Consider the following 23727-nt stretch of genomic DNA (forward strand, 5'->3'; position numbering starts at 1 on the left):
GGCTTCTTGCCATGATTACAAGAAACCACCCAAGGAAGAAAAATCAGCAAACAAATCATAATTTCTGTGCAGCCTTTTCAAAACCCAGAGTCTCACTCCTTAATAGAGGGCTGCTCCCAACTCTCCTCCCATCTCTTGTAAGTGGTTACTAAATCGAGGTGGGGAAAAGTGGATGGCTGCCACGGGAAGATCTATGTGCTCCACTCCCCTCTCCAGCAGGAAAGTGGTGCATACCTCACTGCATTCTTTAGGCATGAGGAGTCCCGTGCAAGTACAGTAACAGCCCACCGTGGAAGGGGGTGTGGGGCCGGGGTGCTGTGGCAGTGAGGGGGGCAATACTGGAACCTTTCTTTCTAGAAAAAAAGCACTGGCAAGAGTTATATATAGCTAGATATAGCTAGTGTATATCGTGATATACACTAACAGTTCCTGTACTAAGCGGTAGTCTCTAGACTAGGGCTGGGTGATATCTGATTTTTAACATTGTGATATATCACCAGCTAAGCAATGCAATATAGCAATATATTACGACATCTGAAACACAGAACTATATAGGGTGGGCATGAAGGTCTGGCATGTGGATGGCCAAAGAGCAGCCATGGAGATCTGCAGGAGGGGGGGTTGGAGATGGGGCTTGGGAGAGAAGCAGCAGGCAGTCTTGGATGTTGCATCAGCTGACAGAGAAAGGGAACTCCGCAGCTATCACAAGATGCTGAGGTCAAAACTGTTCTGTCTTCAGCTGAGACAAACCACTGTGAAGCAGCCAGAGCAGGGAGAGGGAACACCGCTGTTATCACAAGGCTGGACACAGTTATTGCAAGGTGCTGGGGCTGAATCTGTTCTGCCTTTGGCTGAGACAAACCACGCACAGGGACAGGACTGCTCAAATTGCTCACAATTATACTGCCCTCTGGTGTTTTGAATGATATATTGTCAGGTCAAATTTAATGAACCAGTTATCGTGATGCATTGAACGATATAGCGATAAATTGCACATAGCTGTAAGATTTAATCTTTAAAACAGCATTCTGGGTGGGTGGGTGGGGTTTCAGCATGGTTACCTGTTAAAAACACATAATGAAAATCCTCTAATAGGTTTACTAGAAAATGCTTAGTAATGAACTAGGTCTCATGACCAAATGTTTACATTTGATCTAATTTCTTTACAATCTGTGCAAAGATAGTTTTACTCCAGGAAATTTACTAGCATCGCTTGGGCAGATGACAAATGATATGCACATAACATTATTCCAAATCACTGTGTAGGGGCAAATGTACTGTTAAAACAATGCAAAATCTTTGACTAAAAGAGAATCAATATCTTAATCAGGGTCAATAATGACTTACACACAAAGCAAAACTTGAGGCAAATTTCAAAGTTTCTCTTCAAAACAAAACATGCATAGAATTTTACCCAAAAGGTGAGAATAGCAAGATTTGTCGGGATTTGCTCACCCCCAATATCCACTTGTAATTTGAAGACCCTTGCATTCCCATTTATATCTAGTGCACAAAGCTCTTTCATAATTAGCATCCACATGACAACACTAATAACTAGCTGAGGGCAATAAAATTTGGTTTATTCAGGGAGAAGATAGGGAGGAAGAACTATCAATACTCCATTAAACCAATCAGTGTTTTGACAGCACAGCAGCATAATACTTTATCACAAACTGGGGAAAGCATATTTAAAAAGATACAAGCAACATTTCCCAATGGTTCCCCTGCAATGCTCACTCCCAAGTTATATTTAATTATCAATATTGCTTTACTAGTGCCTTTTTACCTTCAGGTTAAATCCAAATTTTCCATCTTCATCTGGCAAAATGCGTATCAAAAGCAAGTCTCCATCAATAACTTCATTCTGGAAGACAAGGAAAAGAGGCTTTTTATCTGTGAAACATGTTAAGTACCACCTCAGTTGGATGACTTGGATAATCTTCAATATACCTATCATGAGAAATTTTTGCAAACTGGGCATCCCCTCCACATAGATTTGTCCATTTCAAAGGAGCTATCTAGCCAAAGGCTGAAACTCTATGATAAGGCTAATTTCGCCCCTCTCTCTTAAAAAAATAATAATCCACAAGCAAACAAGGCAATTGACAAGTCAACACAAATGTACAAACAGAGTATAAATACAACCATCAGTGTAATGGAAGATACAATTCACATCCAGAAACCCTCCAACTTCTCAATACATATTTACAAAGTATTTTTAAAAGCTTAGTGTACAGATACACACCTCTTCTACAAAATGACCAGGATGGGGGATGGGTTCCTTAGGACTGGAATTGATGTATGAAAGAAATGGCTGCTTGTCTGTCTCACCTGCACTGCTGTTTAAGCTTATCAGGAAGTGCCAGTTTCAACTTGTTTATCATACCTTATCAAAGTAGTACTGATTGGAGTCATCCATTAAAAGTCCTTTTGAAACATTTTCATTTGTTTCTAAAGACTGTTTATCTTTTCCATTCAAAGGATGAGACCCTGAAAGGTTGCCAACTCCATTGAGAGTCTGAGACAAAACGTTCTGTGTTGAATTATTTTCCAATATGTTCCTTCATTAAAAAAACAAAACAAGTTAAACATTAGTAGCCAGACCTCACTATTTAGTGTAAGCCAAGAATTTTTATGCAAAATGATTTCTTCTTCTGAATATAAGGATTTCTTTTTGACAAGCCAGTTGTGGGATTTTTTTCAGGATTCCAAATTTTTCATTTACTTTAGCTCACTATATTCCAGCCCCACACTTTAAGATACAAGAAGAACATAATAAATATTCACATTTTCACTAGCAATATCAGCTCAAGACTCAGAAAGTTTTTCTGGTGCAGCAAAAATTAATATGTTAATAAAATATTTTATACACACACATGCTCACATGTAACACTAAGTCAGACTTAAACTATGGTTTACCAGGGACCAGCTGAAATTGCACCCCCCCTCCCTTTCCTGTCTTGGAGGTGTGAGCATCAAACAGACCACAATAGCAAGCCAAAAATAAACCATGGCTTATTTCGAGAGAAACAAATCAGCAACACTAGTTTATGAATGAACAAATAATACATCTTATTATGTTTTCTGGGATTTAACTTGATTAGAATATCTTAAAATTTCAGCTACAAGGGGAATTTGTGACACTGTTGAAAAACTCACTTTGGTGATTCCTGTTCGGATGATCTGCTGAAGAAAACACACACAAGCAAAGGATAATTAAACAAAATGTTTTATAACAAAGATTTTAAGCAGTAGAGAAATGGTGTATTCAAAAACTAAGTATCAAAAGCTCATCAGTTTGATTTTATGCAGAAAGCAAAACTTGACAAGACACTTTCTTCTATGAGACTAAAAATTATTCAGGCATTCACATGCAAATTCAAAACCGGTATACAGTGGTACCTTGGGTTAAGTACTTAATTCGTTCCGGAGGTCTGTACTTAACCTGAAACTGTTCTTAACCTGAAGCACCACTTTAGCTAATGGGGCCTCCTGCTGTTGCCGCGCTGCCGGAGCCCAATTTCTGTTCTTATCCTGAAGCACTATTTCTGGGTTAGTGGAGTCTGTAACCTGAAGTGTATATAACCTGAAGCGTATGTAACCGGAGGTACCACTGTAGAACAAACTGCACTGGTACTCTACAAAATCATTTAAGCAACACTCATTTGTCTCTCTAGAGTCACTGTTTCAAAATCTAGGCGAATTACATGTTCCATTTTAAAAATTGTAACTGTTGCAGAAAACATATACAGTACATTCTTAAAAGGATGCAAGGAAAATAACTAGTTTATCAAAATTCACTCATACACTGTTCCTATGCCCTTGAAGAAACGAAGAAAATATTTTGTTCACTCACACTGCCATCTGGGTCTATTAGTTTCATGAACCCTAAAGGCTGATTTGGATGTGAACAACAGATAGAAAAAGCAGAAATGGGAATGACATATGCCTTCTGTTTCCCCTGCTTGTTTATATAATAGGGGTATGAACTGGGCCCAAGATTTCCATCATTCCCTGAGTTCCAACCCCACCCCAAATGTTATGCATCATTTGATAAGTCTTCCATGCAATATTTGGATCCTATGAATCCTCAAATATCTTTATACAAAAATTTATTTTCAGTATAAGATTTAACTTTCTATGGTACAGATTTTGCATTTTTAAACTAAGAACATGCAGCTTATATGCTGCTTAAGTCACTGAGCTGCATGCATAGCATATATGTGAATGCAAAAAAGCAAAGAAACCAACAGTACAGTAGGGTGGAACTGCTTTGTGGTGTTTCCAGTGCTATTTAGATGGTAATTTCCAGAGTGTGATGCTTGGGGAGTGCTCTTTGGTCCCATGGAAACTTCAGTGCGCGTTTCCTCAGAGTTCGATTTTAACCCCTGTGCTGTTTAACATCTACAGTGGTACCTCTGGATACGCACACCTCTGGTTGCGTATCCTTCAGGATACAAATGCGGCAAACCCAGAAGTATTTTTGCAGGTTTCACCGAGCATGCATGAGCAAAAGTGTTCTACCGCGCCATGCGCATGCACAGAAGAGGCACCTCCGGTTGTGAATTCCTCAGGATCCAACTGGAGCTCTGGAACGGATCCTATGCGCAACCGGAGGTACCACTGTACGTGAAATTGGTGAGTGGGGTTATCCGGAGTTTTGGAGTACATTGTCACACTGATGACACATAGCTCTAAGTCTCCTTTACATCTGCAGGTGAGGCAGTGGATGTGCTGGACCACTGTCTTGCTTGGATGAGTAAGGGACTGGATGGGAGCCAACAAACTGTAGCTCACTCCACGTAAGACTAAGGCACTGTTAGTGGATGGTTCCCAAGAGCAGATGAATGGGAGGCTACTCGCTCTTGAAGGAGCTACACTCCCTCTGAAGGAGCAGGTACTTCTTGGGGCTACTTCTGGATCTTTCGCTGTCACTTGAGGCTCAGGTGGCCTCAGTGCCTTCCACCAACTTTGGCTGGTGGCAGCTGCACCCTTATCTGGACAAGAATAGCCTAACTTCTGTTTATGCTGTGGTATCCTCCAGGTTTGATTACTGCAAAGTGTTACACATAAGGAAGTCAATGGAGATGGTTCAGAAACTTCAGCTGGTGCAGAAATCAGAGACCAGGTTGCTCACTGTGGCAAGATGGTTTGAGCATATTACACCAATTCTGGACGGACTGCACTGATTGCCAATCAGTTTCCGGGCCCAATTCAAAGCACTAGGTTTGACCTATAAAGCCTTAAATGGCTCAGGACCACAATATCTCAAGGACCGCCTCTCCCCATATGAATCAACCCAGACCCTATTATCATCATCTGAGGCCCTTTCTTTGAGTGCCTCCTTGATGAGATGTCTGGCAACATGAAAACGGGCCTTTTCTGTGGTGGCTCCATTTGTGGAATGCTCTCTGTAGGGAGGCTTGCCTGGCGTCAATGCTCCCCTTCAACCAGGCCTTCGGCTGATTGACATCCTATCCTTTTAAATGTGTTTGTGAGGATATTGGTTTATTTTGTGCTTGTTCTTGTTTTTTGTGGGTTTTTTTAATCTTTTATTTTTATGCTGTGAACCATCCTGAGTCCTTCAGATGAAGGGCAGTATACAGATTTAATAAATAAATAAATAAAAATGCATTAGTGATGTCTCTAATTAGGAATTTGGTACTTCTGACTAAATACTCAGGGTTATGGTATCAGTCTTCGTTACTAGCATTATTATTTTACTACTGAAGTATTTAATATGAAATGTCTTCTTAATTTTCTTCTTTACCAATTATCAGTGCAGAGTAGCACTGAAATCACTGTTTGTAGAGGTTATTTACCTTCTCCATGGGCTGCGACTGTGGGACAACTCTGAATCACTATCCTTGGAAGCTGGGGAAACTTTATAGGTGTAAAACACATCTTCTGTTTCAGTTATATAGGAAATCTCATTTGCAAGGTTATCTACAGATGAGTGTCGTGGTTTACGAATCTCATGACGTAATCTAGGACTTCGCCTTAAAAGAGGTAGGATTCAGAAGTTAGTTGTGATAGTATCTTTCTTAAACTTTTTTTTAAATATGAGAAGCTTAATATATTATAACACACACTCAGAGGCTACAATTATTTTATCACTTGTTTAATAATATTTTTAAATTCAAAGCCCATTTATTCCAAGTAGACATGAGCTATAACATGCAGAACGGACCACAGACAAAACCTATATAGAAGAAATGTGTTTACTCATTAATAAATGCTATTGTGTTCAATGAGGCTTACACTCAGATTAGCATACACAGAATTACAATCTAAGCACAATTTTCTACTTTTAAGTAGAAAAACAGAATGTGAAATTCTGTTTAACTTCAAGCAAGTATCACAACTACTTAGGATAGGCTCCTCCTTCTAGAGTCAGGAAGTCAGTCTTTATATATTAGAATTGTGGGAGAAAGAACCCCTCACATATTGAAGCTGTTGAATCAAAAGCCATATCCAACAACCAAGCACTGACTATTGGAAATAATTGCAGTAACATTTTGAAATATACCGGTAGCTATTTTGAATCTTTATTATTCATCTTTAAGAGAGATCTTAATCACATCAAAATTAAATTTTGACACAAATAAAACTTTGCCTTGTGCAAAGACATCCCCACCCATTTTATGGAAGATAAAAAAGATAATTCTTACCAGTTTGGGGTAACTGGAGGAGACCGAGAAGGAAGACTTTTGGTCTCTAGGTGTTCAGCTGACAAAGATCTCCTCATAGCTGCATTCCAAATCATACCACCTATTACTTTTTTGCAGTAATGATTGTTAGAAGATCTGAAATAAAACAACATACTTTAGACAAAGTACTTTGTGCATTATAAATCTTTATTTTAGGTGCAGAAAGAGGAAATTCTTACTGGAAATTCTCTAAACTCCCAGAGGACATTTTAATTCTTCAGGAAGCTCTCTGCCCTTAGCTCATTGAGCAGAGCCAATGACTTGCACTGCCCCCTCCACAGAGAAGGATGCCTCTGCCCTCCCAGATCAGACTGGAAAAACAAAGATCCCTTCCACTTAAAACTACATCTCTATAAAAATTTAATGAAATCATTAGAAATCAGCACTGCCACAGAAACATCCAGCAGCAGAACTTTGATGATGCTTTGTGGAAGCAGGCAGAGCTGTATTTAACCAAGAAATTAAGCAGATTGCCTCTAGCTCAGGGGTTGGCAACCTAAGGCCCATGGGCCAGAAGCGGCCCACGGAGGCCATTTAACCGGCCCACAAGCTGCCCCCGAACCAAGCTGCCTGCTCAGCGAGTCCCCATGCACTGCACTAAACTGGCACAGCATGGTGCAGCAACTCTCTTCTGCAGCTCAGAAAATCGCTTCTGCGCATGCCCAGATGCTGGAAATCGCGTCTGCACATGTCTGCTTCTGTGCAGGTGCGATTTCCGGCACCACGGACATGCGCAGACGTGATTTCCGGCATTGCACTGTGCCGGTCCGGCCCACGGAGGATCTCCGCGGGAGTGATCTGGCCCATGCCTGGTAAGCCTTGCCGATATCCCAACTGGCCTTTCAAATCCTGATGAAGGACTCAGGAAAATGTACTTTGTTAAGAGGTGCCCTGGAGAAACACCCCTTTAGTTCTTTTGGATGTTGACAGACTTTGTACTTTTCCTTCCAGCTTGTTCTCCATGAGCAGCAGCATGCAACATGTCTTGGACAGAATGACTGGAAACAGCCTGGATGGAAAGTAACCTGTCAATGTCTGCCAACTCTCCCTTCAAAAGCTAATCCTCCTCTCTGTGATCAGACTCCAGAGAAGTTTGTGACCTGGCTTGTGGTAGCTGGGAAACAATATTATTTATACTAAAGAGAATTCTCACCAGCACCAGAACTAGGAATCACTACTGTATTGGCCAAACTGAGGTTTATAACAAGGAAAACTACGAACTCCACAGCTTCTGGGAAACTGAGTAAAGAGAAAAGAAGAAAAATCTAGTTCACACTCTGAAGAGCAAGGCATTAAAGAGAAGTTCTTTAGAATGCTGCTGCTGTGGAAGTCAAAAAGTTGCCAGAGAGAAAGTGGGAGCTACACCCCTTTACTGCATGCACTCAGAAGGGGGACAGGCTTCCCTTCGAAATGCTCATCTTTCTGTCAAAAGTTCTGATTGCAGCTGTACAAGAGAACAGAACCTGTAATGCGGAACTGCACAGAGAACATGAAGAACATCAAGTTTCATTACACTAGTTGTCGGACACATGCCAAATATAGTCCAGGCTAGCCCTCGCTGTGTTTCACACTGGCAGTTATTTTAAAGTTCATTTTTTGGTTCCTTAGAATTGACCCATTCCAATTTTAACAGACTCCCCTGTGGGACAATTTCCAGGCTTCTAGTGATGTGCTGGGAAGTCAACCAGAAATTTACAAAATCAGCCTTAAATTATTCACAAAACTGTTTAAGTATTATATATGTAAAGGGGTTTCAGAATTACATTCAGAAGTATTCTGTTTAGGAGCTCATACTCACTTGGTTGGTGTTCTAGAACTCGTGGTCCAATAATGGGAAAGTAACTTCTCATGAGGTAGCATCTTCTTTGCCTGGAAAAATGTGTGAAGCTCCACACAAGATTTCCACAGGTTTTTGCATGCTCGGTAGTTTAGCATATTGAAGGCAACTATGTGTTCCCTGGATTCATTCTGTAACAATAAAATATGTATCAGAATTATTCTAATCAATAATTAGAATATGTATAAAGTATTGCGGTAAGAGGTTACAACAGTAAGAGATTACCACAGGACAGACAACAGAAGTTAGGCTATCCCTGTCCAGATAGGGGCACAGCTGGGCCACCAGCTGAAGCTGACAGAAGTCACCCGTGCCACTGAGGCCACCTGAGCTTCAGAAATACCCCCAAGCTACATACCTACTCCTTCAAAGGGAGTATACCTCCATCAAGAGCAGGCACCCTCCCATCCACTCAATCTAGAGAAGCAAACACTATCTTATCTGGACTGAGCTTCAGTTTGTTGGCTCTCATCCCTTGGCCTTGTGAGCTTACTGGAGCAGCTCGTTAGCCTCTGATGAAGTTACATAAAGTTTGGGCGTTCCTGGGGACTACTGTCTTATAAGAATTTTATATACAAGGCAAGACCAATTTGTAAATGTTAACACTGAAACGGAAATATATGATGTATTTTCAGCTTTGACTTAAAGTAGAATTTACAGATGCAAATACAGATGTATGGTTACATGTTCCCAGTGCTTGGCAGTACTGGGTAATAGCTGCTTTCCACATGTACAGACTGTGGGGGTAGTTCCAAATAAGCTGTACTACAAATGTTGCAATTCTACCATTTGCTGCAAGATGGCCTCATAATACTGTTTGTTTGCAACAGAAAAACAATTCTGCCAACATATATCTGTGGTAACAGTGTCAATATTGTCAGATTTGTACAAGCTTTTGTATATACATATACAAAATGTATATATTTCAATAGGTTCCAAATATTCTCCCAGCTCTCCCCTTCCTCTTTCCCTGAGAGCTTTACAATGATTTGAGGTAGAGGGCCAGAAAAATTGGACAGAGGAAAATGGTAGCAAACTCTTCTGAACAATTATAGCTTGGTCTGCCAAAGGAAGTACTGAAATAAAATGAACGTGGATAGATTGAATAAAACTGCAGAAATTATAAGTTTATTTTTTGTAAGGAGCAAAGGAAGAGTTATTGAACCCATCAGTCAATGAGACAGCAAACAATGCCTAAGGTTAACATTCTTCACTATGAAGAAATCTGATCCATCTGCCACTTTGTAGGACATGCCATATTGGCTTTAATTTAAAGCTGCTTTTGTAACGCTTTTCTACAAAGCAGAAATCTGCAGCATGATCACCAGTAGACACCAGACAATTACTTGCAAAAGAAAATATGTATTTGGCTACAAATCTCTAGGGACACCAGCAGAGAATTTGTATGGATCAGATTTAGAAATAACCTGCATGAAAAATTTCTAAAGTGTTTACTGCTATATTCCACATGCTTTCACTGTAAGGGCTTCTCCAGATATTCTTTTCTTTGCACATCCTTAATGATGTGTGCTCCTGGTGCTATGGGGGCAGCTATACGTAATTCCACTTTATATAAATATGTGTTGGGGGCAGTGTTTCATACTGCTTCATTTCCAATCAATGCATATCCTGCAGCAGCCTGCTGAAATAGCATAACTTTTCATGCCACAAATATATGGGGGAGTGAGGGATACTGGCCGGCTTTTGTTATGCTATAGGCCCCTATAGCCCTTCAGGACAGCAATACTGCAGTAGCATTAGGGAAGCATTGGACAACCACCATTAAAGCAGAACAAATCAGCTATCAATGAACTATTATTATGTCAATAATGTTAACACTGTCTGACCATCAAGCTTAGGGAGTCAGGAAACTTATTTGGCCTAAGTCGGTACAAAAATCAAACCAGAGCCTTCTAACCAAATTCTGCAAGTCCACTCTGCCCTCTAGGCTTCAGGCTACTATACAGAAGCAGTTAACCAAGAAGTCCAAAGCACTGCAATTAGGGACCCAGGATTTCCAGAAAAGAGCACACCAAATTTAAGTGAGGTATTTTATTTACAGTGCATAAAAATACAAGTCAGAATAAAACAACAAACCCAGCTGATCTAGCCTGCAAGGTACATGGCCCCACACAACAGGAACAAGCAGCACAGTGTGAAGCATAGAATAAAGGAATAACCCAAGAAACTGGCCCAGCAACTGACCCAGAGATTCCCAGCTAATTAGAAGCTCTGATAGCTAGAACCTTGAATTCATGTGTTCCCACAGAGGCAAATTAATGATCAGATCTCATTACATCTTTTCTTTGAATTAAAAAGCAGGTGCAGGGCACAGGGTAGGAAGAAAATCTCTGATCAAGTATTCCGTCCAAACTTCAATCGCCTCTACAGCAATTAGCTTCACATATCATCAGTGTATTATGAAATATACACTATAAGAAGGATCTCTGTACACCTTATTTTCCAACTCATAGACATGGCCTTTAATTCATTGCTTCATCTTGTGGCAAGATTGGAGGTTAATTGTAAAAAAAGTCTAGGGGTGGGGTGACTGGGGGAAACAAACTATACTCACATGTTTCTGTCGCTGCTGGATAAAGAACTTCTTTCGTTTAAACGAAATTTTTATTATGTTCACCCTGAAAAGGAACAAGTTATACTATATCATACTCTAAAAACATAACACAATCAAAACAAACATTGATAGAAAATACGGGTACAATAATGCACATCAGACTCAATGCTCGGATTGTAAATTAAGTTAACTTAGAAGGTTCACATCAGGGAAGTTTCCTTTCTCCCCTTCCCTATCAAGCCTTTCTGGAGAGTCGAGAGGCCCTCCTGAACCATGTGGGATGTTGCTGGGGAAGGGGAAATTACCTCCACCTCAGTCAGCAGCCCCACACCTTGTCACACTATTCAGAAGGGCTCCATTATATCTGAAACAGGAACTAAAATCTAAGTAAGTAGCTATAATTAACTAAAACATTCTCTTTTCTCATAAGCTTGAAGCAAAATTTGAAATGAAAGGGAGAGCCTACATTCAAAAGTGCTTTCCTGTGCAATCCACTCAACCAATATCCTTACAATTTGTAGGTAAGCAGTAAAAATGTTACTTTCTTTCAAATTTTGCATGGAAATAAAATAGAGGTAATTACACACTAAAGGTATTGGGTGCAGTCCGCAATTTCACAACAAAAACAATTGTTTCTAGGAAACAGGATTGGATCAGATTGCACAACTCCTGACAAGACTCCTACGCTCTGCTCTAACAAGCCTCATCCATCAAAACCAGCTGACAATACTGTCAAGCAAGCTTGGACTACATGCCCATCAAAAGACAGACCTGAGTCTAGGAACATCCATTCTTTGCATTCCTCAATCTAAAAGGTTGCTGTGCACATCCATGGGTTACAGGTGTGGCACATTCCATTATTATGGGCTGTCCACAGAAGTACTAACAAGCTTCCTATTGCAATCAGTATGAATGCCTGAGAAATTTGGTATTTGTGAATTCCAATGCAAACTGACCTAATCTGCACGCTGTAGAGGACATGCAGATTAAAACGTAATTATACTTTGGATTTTGCACTTCTCTGAATTTTGTGGCACAATTTTATTTTGTGATAATATTTTTTTTTAAATCACAGATTAATGGGAAAGAATTGGTTTATGAATGAACACAGAGAAAATTGACATGGAAAATAAACATGATTATGTACCCCAGCGGGACACGAGTGGCACTGTGGTCTACACCACAGAGCCTAGGGCCTGCCGATCAGAAGGTTGGTGGTTGAGCTCCCGTCGCTCGGTCCCTGCTTCTGCCAACCTAGCAGTTCAAAAGCACGTCAAAGTGCAAGTAGATAAATAGGTACTGGTGGGAATGCTCTGGTGGGAAGGTAAACGGCATTTCCGTGTGCTGCTCTGGTTCGCCAGAAGTGGCTTAGTCATGCTGGCCACATGACCCGGAAGCTGTACGCCGGCTCCCTCGGCCAATAAAACAAGATGAGCGCTGCAACCCCTGAGTCATCCGCGATTGGACCTAACGGCCAGAGGTCCCTTTACCCATTATGTACCCCAGCAATCATGATTTTTTCTGTTCTTGCAACTGGTAAGGCTTTTTATTTATTTTATTATTTTATTTTATTTCAAAATGAATAATTTCAGTTCAACACAGGGCCTTTATGTTAGCCCGATTGAACATTTCCCCCTCAACTTTTGTCAAGGGCAGATATTTAAACATTTTATTTACAGCCGATTTGATGTTTTTGTTTTTTAATGTCCCTTAATCTGGTTTGAATATTGTGATATATATATTGCTCACTTGAATTATACAAGAGTTTCAAGTCAATAACATTAGATCTAACACAATAACTATTTGCTCCAGAGGTATCAAAGTGGATGTAAAAAGGTAAAGGTAAAGGGACCCCTGACCATTAGGTCCAGTCGTGACCGACTCTGGGGTTGCGGCACTCATCTCGCTTTATTGGCCAAGGGAGCCGGCGTACAGCTTCCGGGTCATGTGGCCAGCATGACTAAGCTGCTTCTGGCGAACCAGAGCAGCGCACGGAAACGCCGTTTACCTTCCCGCCGGAGCGGTACCTATTTATCTACTTGCACTTTGACGTGCTTTTGAACTGCTAGGTTGACAGGAGCAGGGACTGAGCAATGGGAGCTCACCCCATCGCGGGGATTCGAACCGCCGACCTTCTGATCGGCAAGTCCTAGGCTCTGTGGTTTAACCCACAGCGCCACCCTCAAAGTGGATGTATCTTCTCTAAATTGATTTTGGGTTTTGCAGAACACCTTCGAGGTTTAATGTGAGTCAGCAATCACTTGGGGTCTGGTTCAGAAATTATCTCCCTTCCTGCTGTCAAAATAAATGTATCTGGGGAAAAACGAAAGCAAGCCTTAAGTTCTAACACTGATTTTGTTTCTCAGAGTCACCAAGTTTCAATGTTCAAACAACACTGGATTCCCAGTTCAGTTGGTCACTGCCGTCTGTGGGGACAAGAACCTGAGATCAAAAACCCAACTCCTGATTTCTCTCTAGGTATAATAGGGGAAAATATATAACCTGAACAAAAGTATTAAGTAATAATGATATTAAAGAGAATGCCTGAGCATGTGCAGAGCAGCTCAGCTCAGAAACAAACAATAGGAAGGGGCGTAGCTCAGTGGTAAACAACAACCTTTGCATGCACAAGATCCTAAACACAGACAGTAGCATATCCAACTAAAAATGATTTCAAATAGTGAGGCTGATAAAGATGTCACAGTAGAAAATAAATGAGACTAGACAGACCAGTGATGCGACTCAGTAAGAAGCAACTTCACATGTAACTATGGCTCAGTTCCACACACCAAGCATTAGAGGGCTGGATTTCTAAATAGACTTCAATCTCAACACCTTCCATTTTCAGTAGTGGTCTTTATGGGTATTATTTAAAAATGAGAGATTTGTTATTTTCATGTTCAGTCTTAAAACTTTACACACCCACCCACACCCCAAGTATTTTACCAAGGATAGAAGCTTGTGCAAATGAGTTTCCTATATACAGCAATACCTCCTGAAGCAATTCCAATCATAAGGTCAAGATTATGAAGATCCTAAAAATAAGAACCACAGAAAAAACTGGTAAATTAAAGCACTAAGACTCCTATTCTACAAATGGATCCATGGAAGTGTGACTTTGAATTTCTCTCTTTGTGATGGGGGATAAAGAACTGGATGTCTCACATAAAAAGGAGCTGACCAATTTCTGTATTTGGGAGAAACAACCCAGACATGCTTAATTAAAACACACAAACACCAGATATGCCAGAGTTTTTGCATGCCGTCATTACTGTGAGTGTATGCATTGTAGCTTAGTTGTCAGTGGGTGCTGGTTATGATGCCGTTTACTGGAGTTGAAATCCAAAGAAATGGATGACTATGTCTGCATATGGAAGGAAAGCTAAAGTTGGTGTTTCCTCAAACAGCAATTCTTCACCACATAGCAACCCGCCATGTAAAACTGAAAGGACTTTCAAAAACAGTTGGCAATATGGTGAGGACTGGGAGGGTGTGTTTCCCCAGAAACATGCATACATACATACACACACATCACAAAAATCCTGATGAGCACCCAATTCCAAGGCAGCCCATACTATGCAAGTAAACATTTCAGTCTAAAACTATAGCTTAACTGAAGCTTTCTATAGAAGCAACTGACTTATGCCACCGAGAATGCTTCTTGCAATGTCAATTATAAATAAAAAAGGCAGAAGATTATATTAAAATCTCAGTTGAGAATTGGCAATATTGCAAGTTTTTCTCAAATCCATATTTTAACATGGTTAAAAGTAAAGGACAACAAGTCCTGCTTAAGAAACTAAGTTACAAAGATGCAAATTACTTAATGGTAATGTCCCCACAGGTGTATAAGAAATAGAAGTTTTTTATGCTTAGCTGCTTTAGGTGCAAAAAAGAGTGTTTTCCTCTTACTTAGCTATTTTAATATTAAGGTATGTATGATTTTTTAAAAAAAAGTTTTAAGTAAAAGTTGCTCTAAATATAAAAAAGAACTGTAAACATACTCTACCACTGTGTAATTCTACTCCATAGAATTCAAGTGTTCTTGCTATATTAATGTAGCAGGACTCTGCTTCTGACTGACTGAGGCCCCTAGGGGAAAAAAACCAATAAGGTATTAAAGGCAATAAAATCCTAATTGGAAAGTAATTTATCTATAACAGAAACTTTAAGTACCATTATGAAAATAAATTCAAGGTACACATTCAAAGAAAAATCTGAACTCTTTTTCCACATTTCAATCATGGGGTAATCTCATGATGGATTCACCTACAGTCATTATGTAGAAATACATCTACAGTTTAAGTTTCTATTACTGGGGGCAGATCTATGTCCCTCCAAAAATCAAAGGACTTGTTTCCCATATAATGAAAATGAGTGTTAGTATTGTCATACAATGAGATGCACTCCTATTTTGAAGCAGAAATAGAGCAGTAAATTAGCAGCCAAAACTTTTAGGAAAACTCCAAATTTTCATAATTTTTGGTACCTATTCTCTCCAGTGTATAAGTAGAACCAATGTCACTTAATAGTCATCAGTTCACCCAGCACATCTGGGTATCTCATGCATACAGGTTTGGGGCTGCCAAATTCCTAAAAAATATAAAAATCCCCACATTTGGAACCATTTTTATTAATGTTTCTTATAGTCCAAGAACTAACATATCTTTGCCAATTACTGGGAGCCTACAGTATGAAGTCTGAATATACAATATGCTGTGAATTAATAATTTGAATCACATTTAAATTCTATACTTCATGCAAATTATCCGTTTATGTATGTATCACAATACAGAGGTACCTCGGGTTAAGAACTTAATTCGTTCTAGAGGTCTGTTCTTAACCTGAAACTGTTCTTAATCTGAAGCACCACTTTAGCTAATGGGGCCTCCTGCTGCTGCCGCTGTGCCGCCGCTGCACGATTTCTGTTCTCATCCTGAAGCAAAGTTCTTAACCCGAGGCAATATTTCTAGTGGAGTCTGCAACCTGAAGTGTACGTAACCCAAGGTACCACTATATATATTACTATTTCAGAAAACAATACCTGTGCTGTTCATGCAGCGATTCAACTTTGGTTGTGAAATCTTGATTTTGCTCTGGAATAAAGCAATACTCTGAAAGGTATCCTGGAAGATGGGTGGAACCATTGTAGTCTCCAAGCTGAGCTTTTTTGGGGTAGGTGGGTGGGTGGCGGGATGAGAAATAAAAGAACACACATGATAATTGTTTTCTTAATGCAAATGCAAAGGTGCTTAACAAAATCTTACTCTACACAAATGGCACAATGAATAATGTCACGTAACTCCTACAGAAGTTCCTAATATTGCTCCACTTTCTTCCATTGAGATATGTGAGAGAATACAGCTAGGAATAGGATGCCAACGCAAAACTTGGTTCAAGATGAATAAGGGTCAGAGACAGGAAGTCTACCTAAAATCAAAGGTAATGAACAGTCCTAAATGTAAACAAAGAGCAGTGATTTTAAGGATTGGCAGACACCCATTTCTAAGTAAGAGCAATAGATTTAACACTTTAGGCCCTCTATTATTTTACCTAGTTTAATAAAATGTTAATTTTCACTATTTCATAAAATCAGGCTTTTCAATGTATATTTTATATAAAAATGCTTAAAAATGATGATAAAGCAGCATACAAATTATGTTAAACTGAATTTAAATTAACTGAATTTAAAAGTTGCATTTAAAATTGAACTCAAAAGAGCCCTATCATTAGGAATTAAAAACCTAGTTCAATCTGCTGCTGGTCCTAGAATTCCACAGAATATCTAGTTGTTTATAGTAATCCTCTATTGTCACAGATCTGTTCCCACCATGAAACGATCAAACCAGTTGAGATCCCACTCATATTTAGGATTGGAGGTTCCTTCCAGCTTTAAAACCAGTTGAGAATTATTCTGCTTTGATTGTCAAATACAGGAGTATCATGTTTTAAGACAACTAGAGCAAGCTGGGGGAAAATTATGGAGCCAAAACATGTGAAACTGAGAAGAGGACATTCTGTATTCCCCCTGCTCTTTGAAAAAGAAGGTAAAATAAGCCCACAACATATTTGGGGGTTATATTCCGGGGATGATGCCTGAAACCATAAGCACATACAGTGGTATCTCAGGTTACATACGCTTCAGGTTACAGACTCCGCTAACCCAGAAATAGTGCTTCAGGTTAAGAACTTTGCTTCAGGATGAGAACAGAAATCGTGCTCCGGCGGCACAGCAGCAGCAGGAGGCCCCATTACCTAAAGTGGTACCTCAGGTTAAGAACAGTTTCAGGTTAAGAACGGACCTCTGGAACGAATTAAGTACTTAACCCGAGGTACCACTGTATAGTTAAAACACATTGGCTCCAAAGCCTTTTTTCCTGGACTTAGCTGCCCCCTTTTCAATTTTTTAAAAACTTTTCTCAAGCGCATAAAGTTAAATACACACAAGTTAAATGTGTGTAAGTTGAGGGCTTACTGTACTGTATTTCAAATGTGGCCTTATATTTAAATATTAAATATTATTTAAATATTTAAATAATAATGTCTTAATGTACTCTTATATTTAAATATTCTCATATGAACTGAACTATGCTCTGAACTGGTTAGTGAACCTTTAGAGGCCTCAACTGGAACCAAACTGGAATAACTTCAGTTGCAACTGAAACTAAACTGAACTATTTTCTGTTTTCCATCCCGTCAGTCATATTCTATCTTTCTGCACTTCCATCTCCACCCTGCAGAAGTTCTTAGAGGCAGCACAACACTGACAGAGGCGGCAACTACTAAGATTTGTCAATCCAGACAACACAGAAATTGTCCTGAGCAGCAGCTCCAACTGTTCCAAACAACTAAAGGTCCCCAACATTATGTGAACAGGCATTCATAACCTCTCTGAAACAGGAACTGTTAACTCTTGATAAAGTCTCTACATAGCTAGCTTTCTGAATCAATGGCAACTACTGTAACTTTAAAAAGAGAACCAAGGCTGTACAGTATAAACATTTACTTGGCTAATAATGTTCCTTGTATATGCTGTTAGTGCAGAGACTGCTGAAATTTGATAGCAGGTCAAATGGATCATGCTAACAAGTTTAGACACAATGTTGAATAGTTAAACATTAACTTGAATAAAGTTAGCTTAACATTAACACTTTCCAAGCAAGGTAAATGGAAAATCTCTCACACACCATTTTTTAATTTTGGGAGTCAACATTGGCACCAGCTGGTTAGCTCAGCTGGTTAGAGTGTGGTGCTGCAACACAAAGGTTGCAAGTTCGATCCCCATATGGGGCAGTTTCATATTCCTGCAATGCAGGGTCCCTTCCAGCCCTACAATTCTATGAATCTTGTGCAGAGGACTGCACTCCAGGTGACTTTAAGAAAAACCACTCTCAGCCTCTATGCTAAAACCATCAAACTTTTATAACTGATAAACAAATTTGAATGACATTGACTATGCAGGTGGTGGGGCCTAATTAAACCCACCAGGCCTCTGAGATGGGACAGACAAGCCTCTTTGGACTAAGCATGCTCACCTTTCCCAATACTGACATTGTATATGACAACAGTTGCAGGAAAGTGTGCTCCCTATTCTTCCTTCACAGCCCAAAAATTGTGGTGGCGGCATTTTTTGGGATATCTTATTAATAACACCTTTTTCTGTCACCCTGCACAATAAGTGAAGCAAGTGTTAGAAACAATGAACCAAGGAACTTCCTTGGGTGAACTACAAGGGACCTCATGCAGGCTCTATATTTTATATATCTTATAGCAAGAAGTTGGTGAAGAAATGATACAAGAGAGGTTGCACTGCAAATCAGACAGAACTTTGTTTCCATAATTTTAAAGTTATATTACCAACATATAACCAGAGATGATAGGCACCAGGCATTTCCTGAATACAACAGGACCTGAAATTAACTATAGCCCATGTCCATTAAAGCTTTCATGATATCTTTCTTCACAAGACACATGTTTAAAATCCTTCAAATGTGTTATATTAAGCTATATACTGCTCAAAGAGCAGTCTTATGGCACCTCAGAGATGGAAAGAATTATTGTTGTGAAAACTCATGGACCAGAGACCCACTTCATTCTTGTGAATGTGAATATCTAAAAACTGCAAACAATGAACCAAATAGGAATGAAATGTAAGATGTGCAGTTTCTGACAATTCTATGTAAGTTTAAAGATATACAAGATAAGCAGAATGACCATTCACAACAGTAGTAATAGGTGGTAACACAATCTCCCTATTTATGTAGAGGAAACCACTGGATTATATCCAATTGCAACTTTGACTTACAGAAAGAAAGCCTATGTCCACAAAACAGGGCACCTGAGTATTACTGATCCCCCACTCCCAGTGCAAATTCCAATATCCTTCAAAAATCTGCTCCTGAGAGTTAAAGGACCCTACAAAGCTGCATGGACATGGCAGAAGGCTGTAGTAGAAGGAAAGACAAAAATTGGGTGTCTCACATTGCATAAACTGATCATTTTCCACTAATGCAAAGCTGCCATCACTGGATGAATCCCACTGTCTTGAATAAATAATTTTAATTTTAATTATTGAAGAACTATAACTTTCAGATCAGCAGTAACATCTCCAAGAAAGCTGTATTTTTCCTTCACTTCCCCCTCTTCTTTTTTGTTAGATATTTTCTCATTATCATTTGTATAAACACAATCTTATTTAGATAGCAGAAATGCTTTACCACCAAACCTGATCTGTTCAGGGAGAACTCCATTCTCAGACAAGCTTTGTAATATTTTCCAATAATAAGAGCTAAAGATTCCAAAACAGTGATGAGCCTGTTACTCAAGAACAAGTTAGGAGCCAAAGAAATAGTGAAAAAGGACCAATATTTTACTAATATACATCACAACTTACACTGAACTGCATATGATGCAAGTACCACAACTGAATTAACAGGGCATAACAACCTGAAAGGAAAAATTGAAATATGTTGATAACATTCTGTCTGAACTATAGGTAAATGTCACAGCTCAAACATTATATGCCAATATATTTAGAACGCACTTACACATCCACCAAACATCACAAAATATCTATGGCAATTATTGTCATTTGTTATTAAAACTATGGTTTCTAACTTTAAAACTATTACCCCTTCATCAGATCAAGGTGTAAAGAGATCTGTTGTTTTCATATACAAAAGCAATTTTATTCATTTTGTTTTTCTCCCATATTTCATGCCTAAAGCACCTTTCAGACAGCTGAGAGAGACAATACTGTGTGAATGCATCCACAATCTTTACAGCATACCTACCTTGGACACCAGCACATTGTGGTGACACATTTCACAACAACAACCTTAAAAATAGGTAATTATGTTTCACATTTGTTTTGGAAATCAAGAACAAATTTACACTTCTTAAAAACTGGGTAAAGCTATCCAACATATTGAAAATGAAAATTATGAACGGTCATATGTACCAGTGAAACAGATCTGCTATTGTTTTACTGTCAATATACTAGAAATATTGAATAAAAGTTAACTTATGTTGTAGCTTCATAGGACCACAAAAGACAACTCTCCCACACGCTGTGCCTATCACACAAGGTTATTTTACATGAGTAACAGTGCCCTTTGAAGAATGCTTACTTAGGAGAAAATTTGCAATGGGTTAATGAACTTTATATAGTGCCCCCTTTAGCAACTCAGTTATAAGCCTTGTATTGTGAGGAGAATCAGAACTTAGAACTTACAGGGTTAAACAGTTCTGTGTGTCGTCCCTACCTACTGAGGTGTGGCTTATTCACATACAGGTAATGTTCTTTGTGTGTGAGTTACTTTCATTTTCCGCTGACAAACTGGGAGGATGTCTGCTCCATCTTCCGGATGATTTATTTTTGCTATGCTGTACATAAATTAAAGCTTCTTTAGATTAGGAAGAAGCTGGCGTGTGGACTGTTATTTATTGCACCTACACAAGGCACACACGGCTGCTGCAAAACTCTGCTTGGAGCCAGGGAGAAGTCCAAAGGCTCAGAGGCACAGGGAAGTGTGCTGGACGCAAATCTAACTCAATATGTATACCTTATGAAACTCAATTCCTACAGAAGCTTAAAGACACTAAATTTTTTTACATTCTTCCTCTTAACACCTTTGAAGGTGACTCGGGAACTACAATTAATCCAGAATGCGGCAGCTAGACTGGTGACTGGGGGCAGCCGCCAAGACCACATAACACTGGTCTTGAAAGACCTACATTGGCTCCCAGTACGTTTCCGAGCACAATTCAAAGTGCTGGTGTTGACCGTTAAAGCCCTAAACGGCCTCGGCCCAGTATACCTGAAGGAGCGTCTCCACCCCCATCGTTCTGCCCGGACGCTGAGGTCCAGTGCCGAGGGCCTTCTTGCGGTTCCCTCATTGCGAGAAGCAAAGCTACAGGGAACCAGGCAGAGGGCCTTCTCGGTAGTGGTGCCCGCCCTGTGAAACGCCCTCCCATCAGATGTCAAAGCAATAAATAACTACCTGACATTCAGAAGACATCTTAAGGCAGCCCTGTTCAGGGAAGTTTTTAATCTGTGATATTTTAGTGTATTTTTGGTTTCTATGGAAGCCGCCCAGAGTGGCTGGGGAAACCCAGCCAGATGGGCGGGGTACAAATAATAAATTATTATTATTATTATTATTATTATTATTATTATTATTACACTACGGAGAAGTTTTTTTTCTCCTTTTAACCTGGAGTGTTTCAACACCTAACCAGTCAAACTACTTTAATAAAGATTTCTTACCTTCCTTCCAAAATGTCAGCCTTCAATTGCAGAAAGAATAAATGTCTAAAAAACAAATTGAAAATAGTTGTTGCATCTGACTAATCAAGCCTCTTGTGAATCTGTGTAATCTAAACATATATTTCCTAATTTACTTTGAGACCCTATAAATAAAGAGACAATTAAGATAATTATACACATAAATTAGAAGTTCAATGTCTGAACGTGTCCGTGAACTGTGACAATGCATGAATTGCGGGTGGAAAGATAAGTGCATGTAGATACCTTGCTTTTTGTGTCTAGACTGTAGTCTACAGTACAAAAAACAGGAGTCAAATCTGTTGTTCACCCACTTTTGCCTCTGGCACTTCCCATCCTTGGCATATGGCCCTGGGAAGGTTGCCCATGACGAAATGTGGCCCTTAAACGAAAAAAAAGTTCCCTGATCTTAAAACACTAAAAATAACTAAGCTTATACTTCACAAATCCATAATTCTGTGTGGATCTATTTACCTCCAAAAAATATTATTAATGCTCCAGTAGAGCACAATCTCCTGAAGACAGGAGTGCCTGGCGTGCTCTTGTCCATGGGGTCACGAAGAGTCGGACACGACTAAACGGCTAAACAACAACAACAAAGAGCACATTCTATCATGCTAGAATGCTCACAATGTATATCCCCTATTGATAATAATAAACAATATATTCTTATACATTTTTGGAGCACTCTGCACTTCATGGTGCCATTTCAGTTAGATGGATATTGATAAGGGAGCGTATTATTCCAGCATCCCTGAACCATTTAATCTTACAGGTTCTGCTAAAACCATTTTGTGGTTGGAGCAGAAGCAGCATTTTCCTACATTTGTGAGAAGGATTAATTATTACCTAACCTAACTCCTGCAACATTTAAATCTAAGAAAATACATGCTGAATATAAACAGATCTTGTCTAAATTGACACCGGATGACCAATACACACAGCATTTTGCTATTGTAGTATTTATCTACCTGTGCATATTCTGAGGTTCTTTAACAACCAACTTTAAATTTACAATTATATCATATAGGTGTTTATGTGCCAACCATAGATAAAAGACTGTAAACCTGGTGTTTTATTGCAAATACTAGGATGTGTGAGATGTCAGCAGTTCTTAAAACATAACCACAGAACTTTAGTAAAGAAACAAAGTTTACCTGGTTTGCTCCTGCTGCAGTGTGTTCGGATCAGGTATAAAAAACCTTACTCGAAAATGCAGGCTACAAGGGAAACCACCTAGAATATTTTACAAAATTTAAATCAGTGTACATGATTTCTTCATCTATATTTATTTAGATTAATAAAAATATCATATACAATGACAAATGAAATTACCTTCTAAAACTTAAACAAAAAGTCAATATGTGATTTATGTAAAACCTCAATTCACAGGAACACTTCAATAAAAATGTTAATGTAATTTGATTTTTAAAACCCCCCGAAGGATTAGCTCCAGATTTAGTCATACAAGAGCAGATTCACTGAAATCAATGGGATCTAAGATAAGTCATAAGTGCCAATAGCTTCAATCTGCATACTCTAACTACACAAATAGTACATTTTCTGGATTAACTCAAATAATTGTTCTTTCTAGAATAGAAAGTAGGTTTTTTCTTAACTGACGCAGAAATTGCATTACCCTAAATCGGGTGAAAACTGAAATTTTAAAAAAATTCTGCGCCCAATTTTGGACCAACAAATCTAAAAAAATTAATTTGAGGTATCTACATATAATTTTTTTTTTTTTTTTTGAAGAAAATCTGAGATGTGAGAGCACGGTCAAATATTTAAATCAGGTGCTTTGGCATGGAATGACCCA

At 39.1% G+C, this 23727-nt stretch overlaps 1 protein-coding gene across 7 annotated transcripts in view; it reads right to left on the bottom strand.

The window, feature by feature from the left end:
* The window catches only part of PTPN3 (protein tyrosine phosphatase non-receptor type 3), a 261139-nt gene that overhangs the window by 17523 nt on the left and 219889 nt on the right, over positions 1 to 23727 (bottom strand). For 5 of the 7 annotated variants that reach the window (XM_053362369.1, XM_053362363.1, XM_053362367.1 and 2 more), the window contains 13 exons: positions 23066 to 23144; positions 21891 to 21935; positions 20016 to 20068; positions 16167 to 16287; positions 15127 to 15214; positions 14069 to 14157; positions 11123 to 11186; positions 8509 to 8678; positions 6672 to 6806; positions 5823 to 5999; positions 3160 to 3186; positions 2387 to 2561; positions 1787 to 1864 (listed from right to left, as the gene is read on the bottom strand). In XM_053362369.1, the coding sequence (XP_053218344.1) occupies positions 1787 to 1864; positions 2387 to 2561; positions 3160 to 3186; positions 5823 to 5999; positions 6672 to 6806; positions 8509 to 8678; positions 11123 to 11186; positions 14069 to 14136 (894 nt within the window). In that variant the 5' untranslated portion in view covers positions 14137 to 14157; positions 15127 to 15214; positions 16167 to 16287; ... (1 more) ...; positions 21891 to 21935; positions 23066 to 23144. Of the gene's footprint in view, positions 1 to 1786; positions 1865 to 2386; positions 2562 to 3159; positions 3187 to 5822; positions 6000 to 6671; positions 6807 to 8508; positions 8679 to 11122; positions 11187 to 14068; positions 14158 to 15126; positions 15215 to 16166; positions 16288 to 20015; positions 20069 to 21890; positions 21936 to 23065; positions 23145 to 23727 lie in introns of those variants that run through there. The other 2 variants (XM_053362364.1, XM_053362368.1) reach the window with 2 other exon arrangements.

This window comes from Podarcis raffonei, chromosome 13 (genome assembly GCF_027172205.1).
Source record: "Podarcis raffonei isolate rPodRaf1 chromosome 13, rPodRaf1.pri, whole genome shotgun sequence".
Classification (NCBI taxonomy): Eukaryota; Metazoa; Chordata; class Lepidosauria; order Squamata; family Lacertidae; genus Podarcis; species Podarcis raffonei.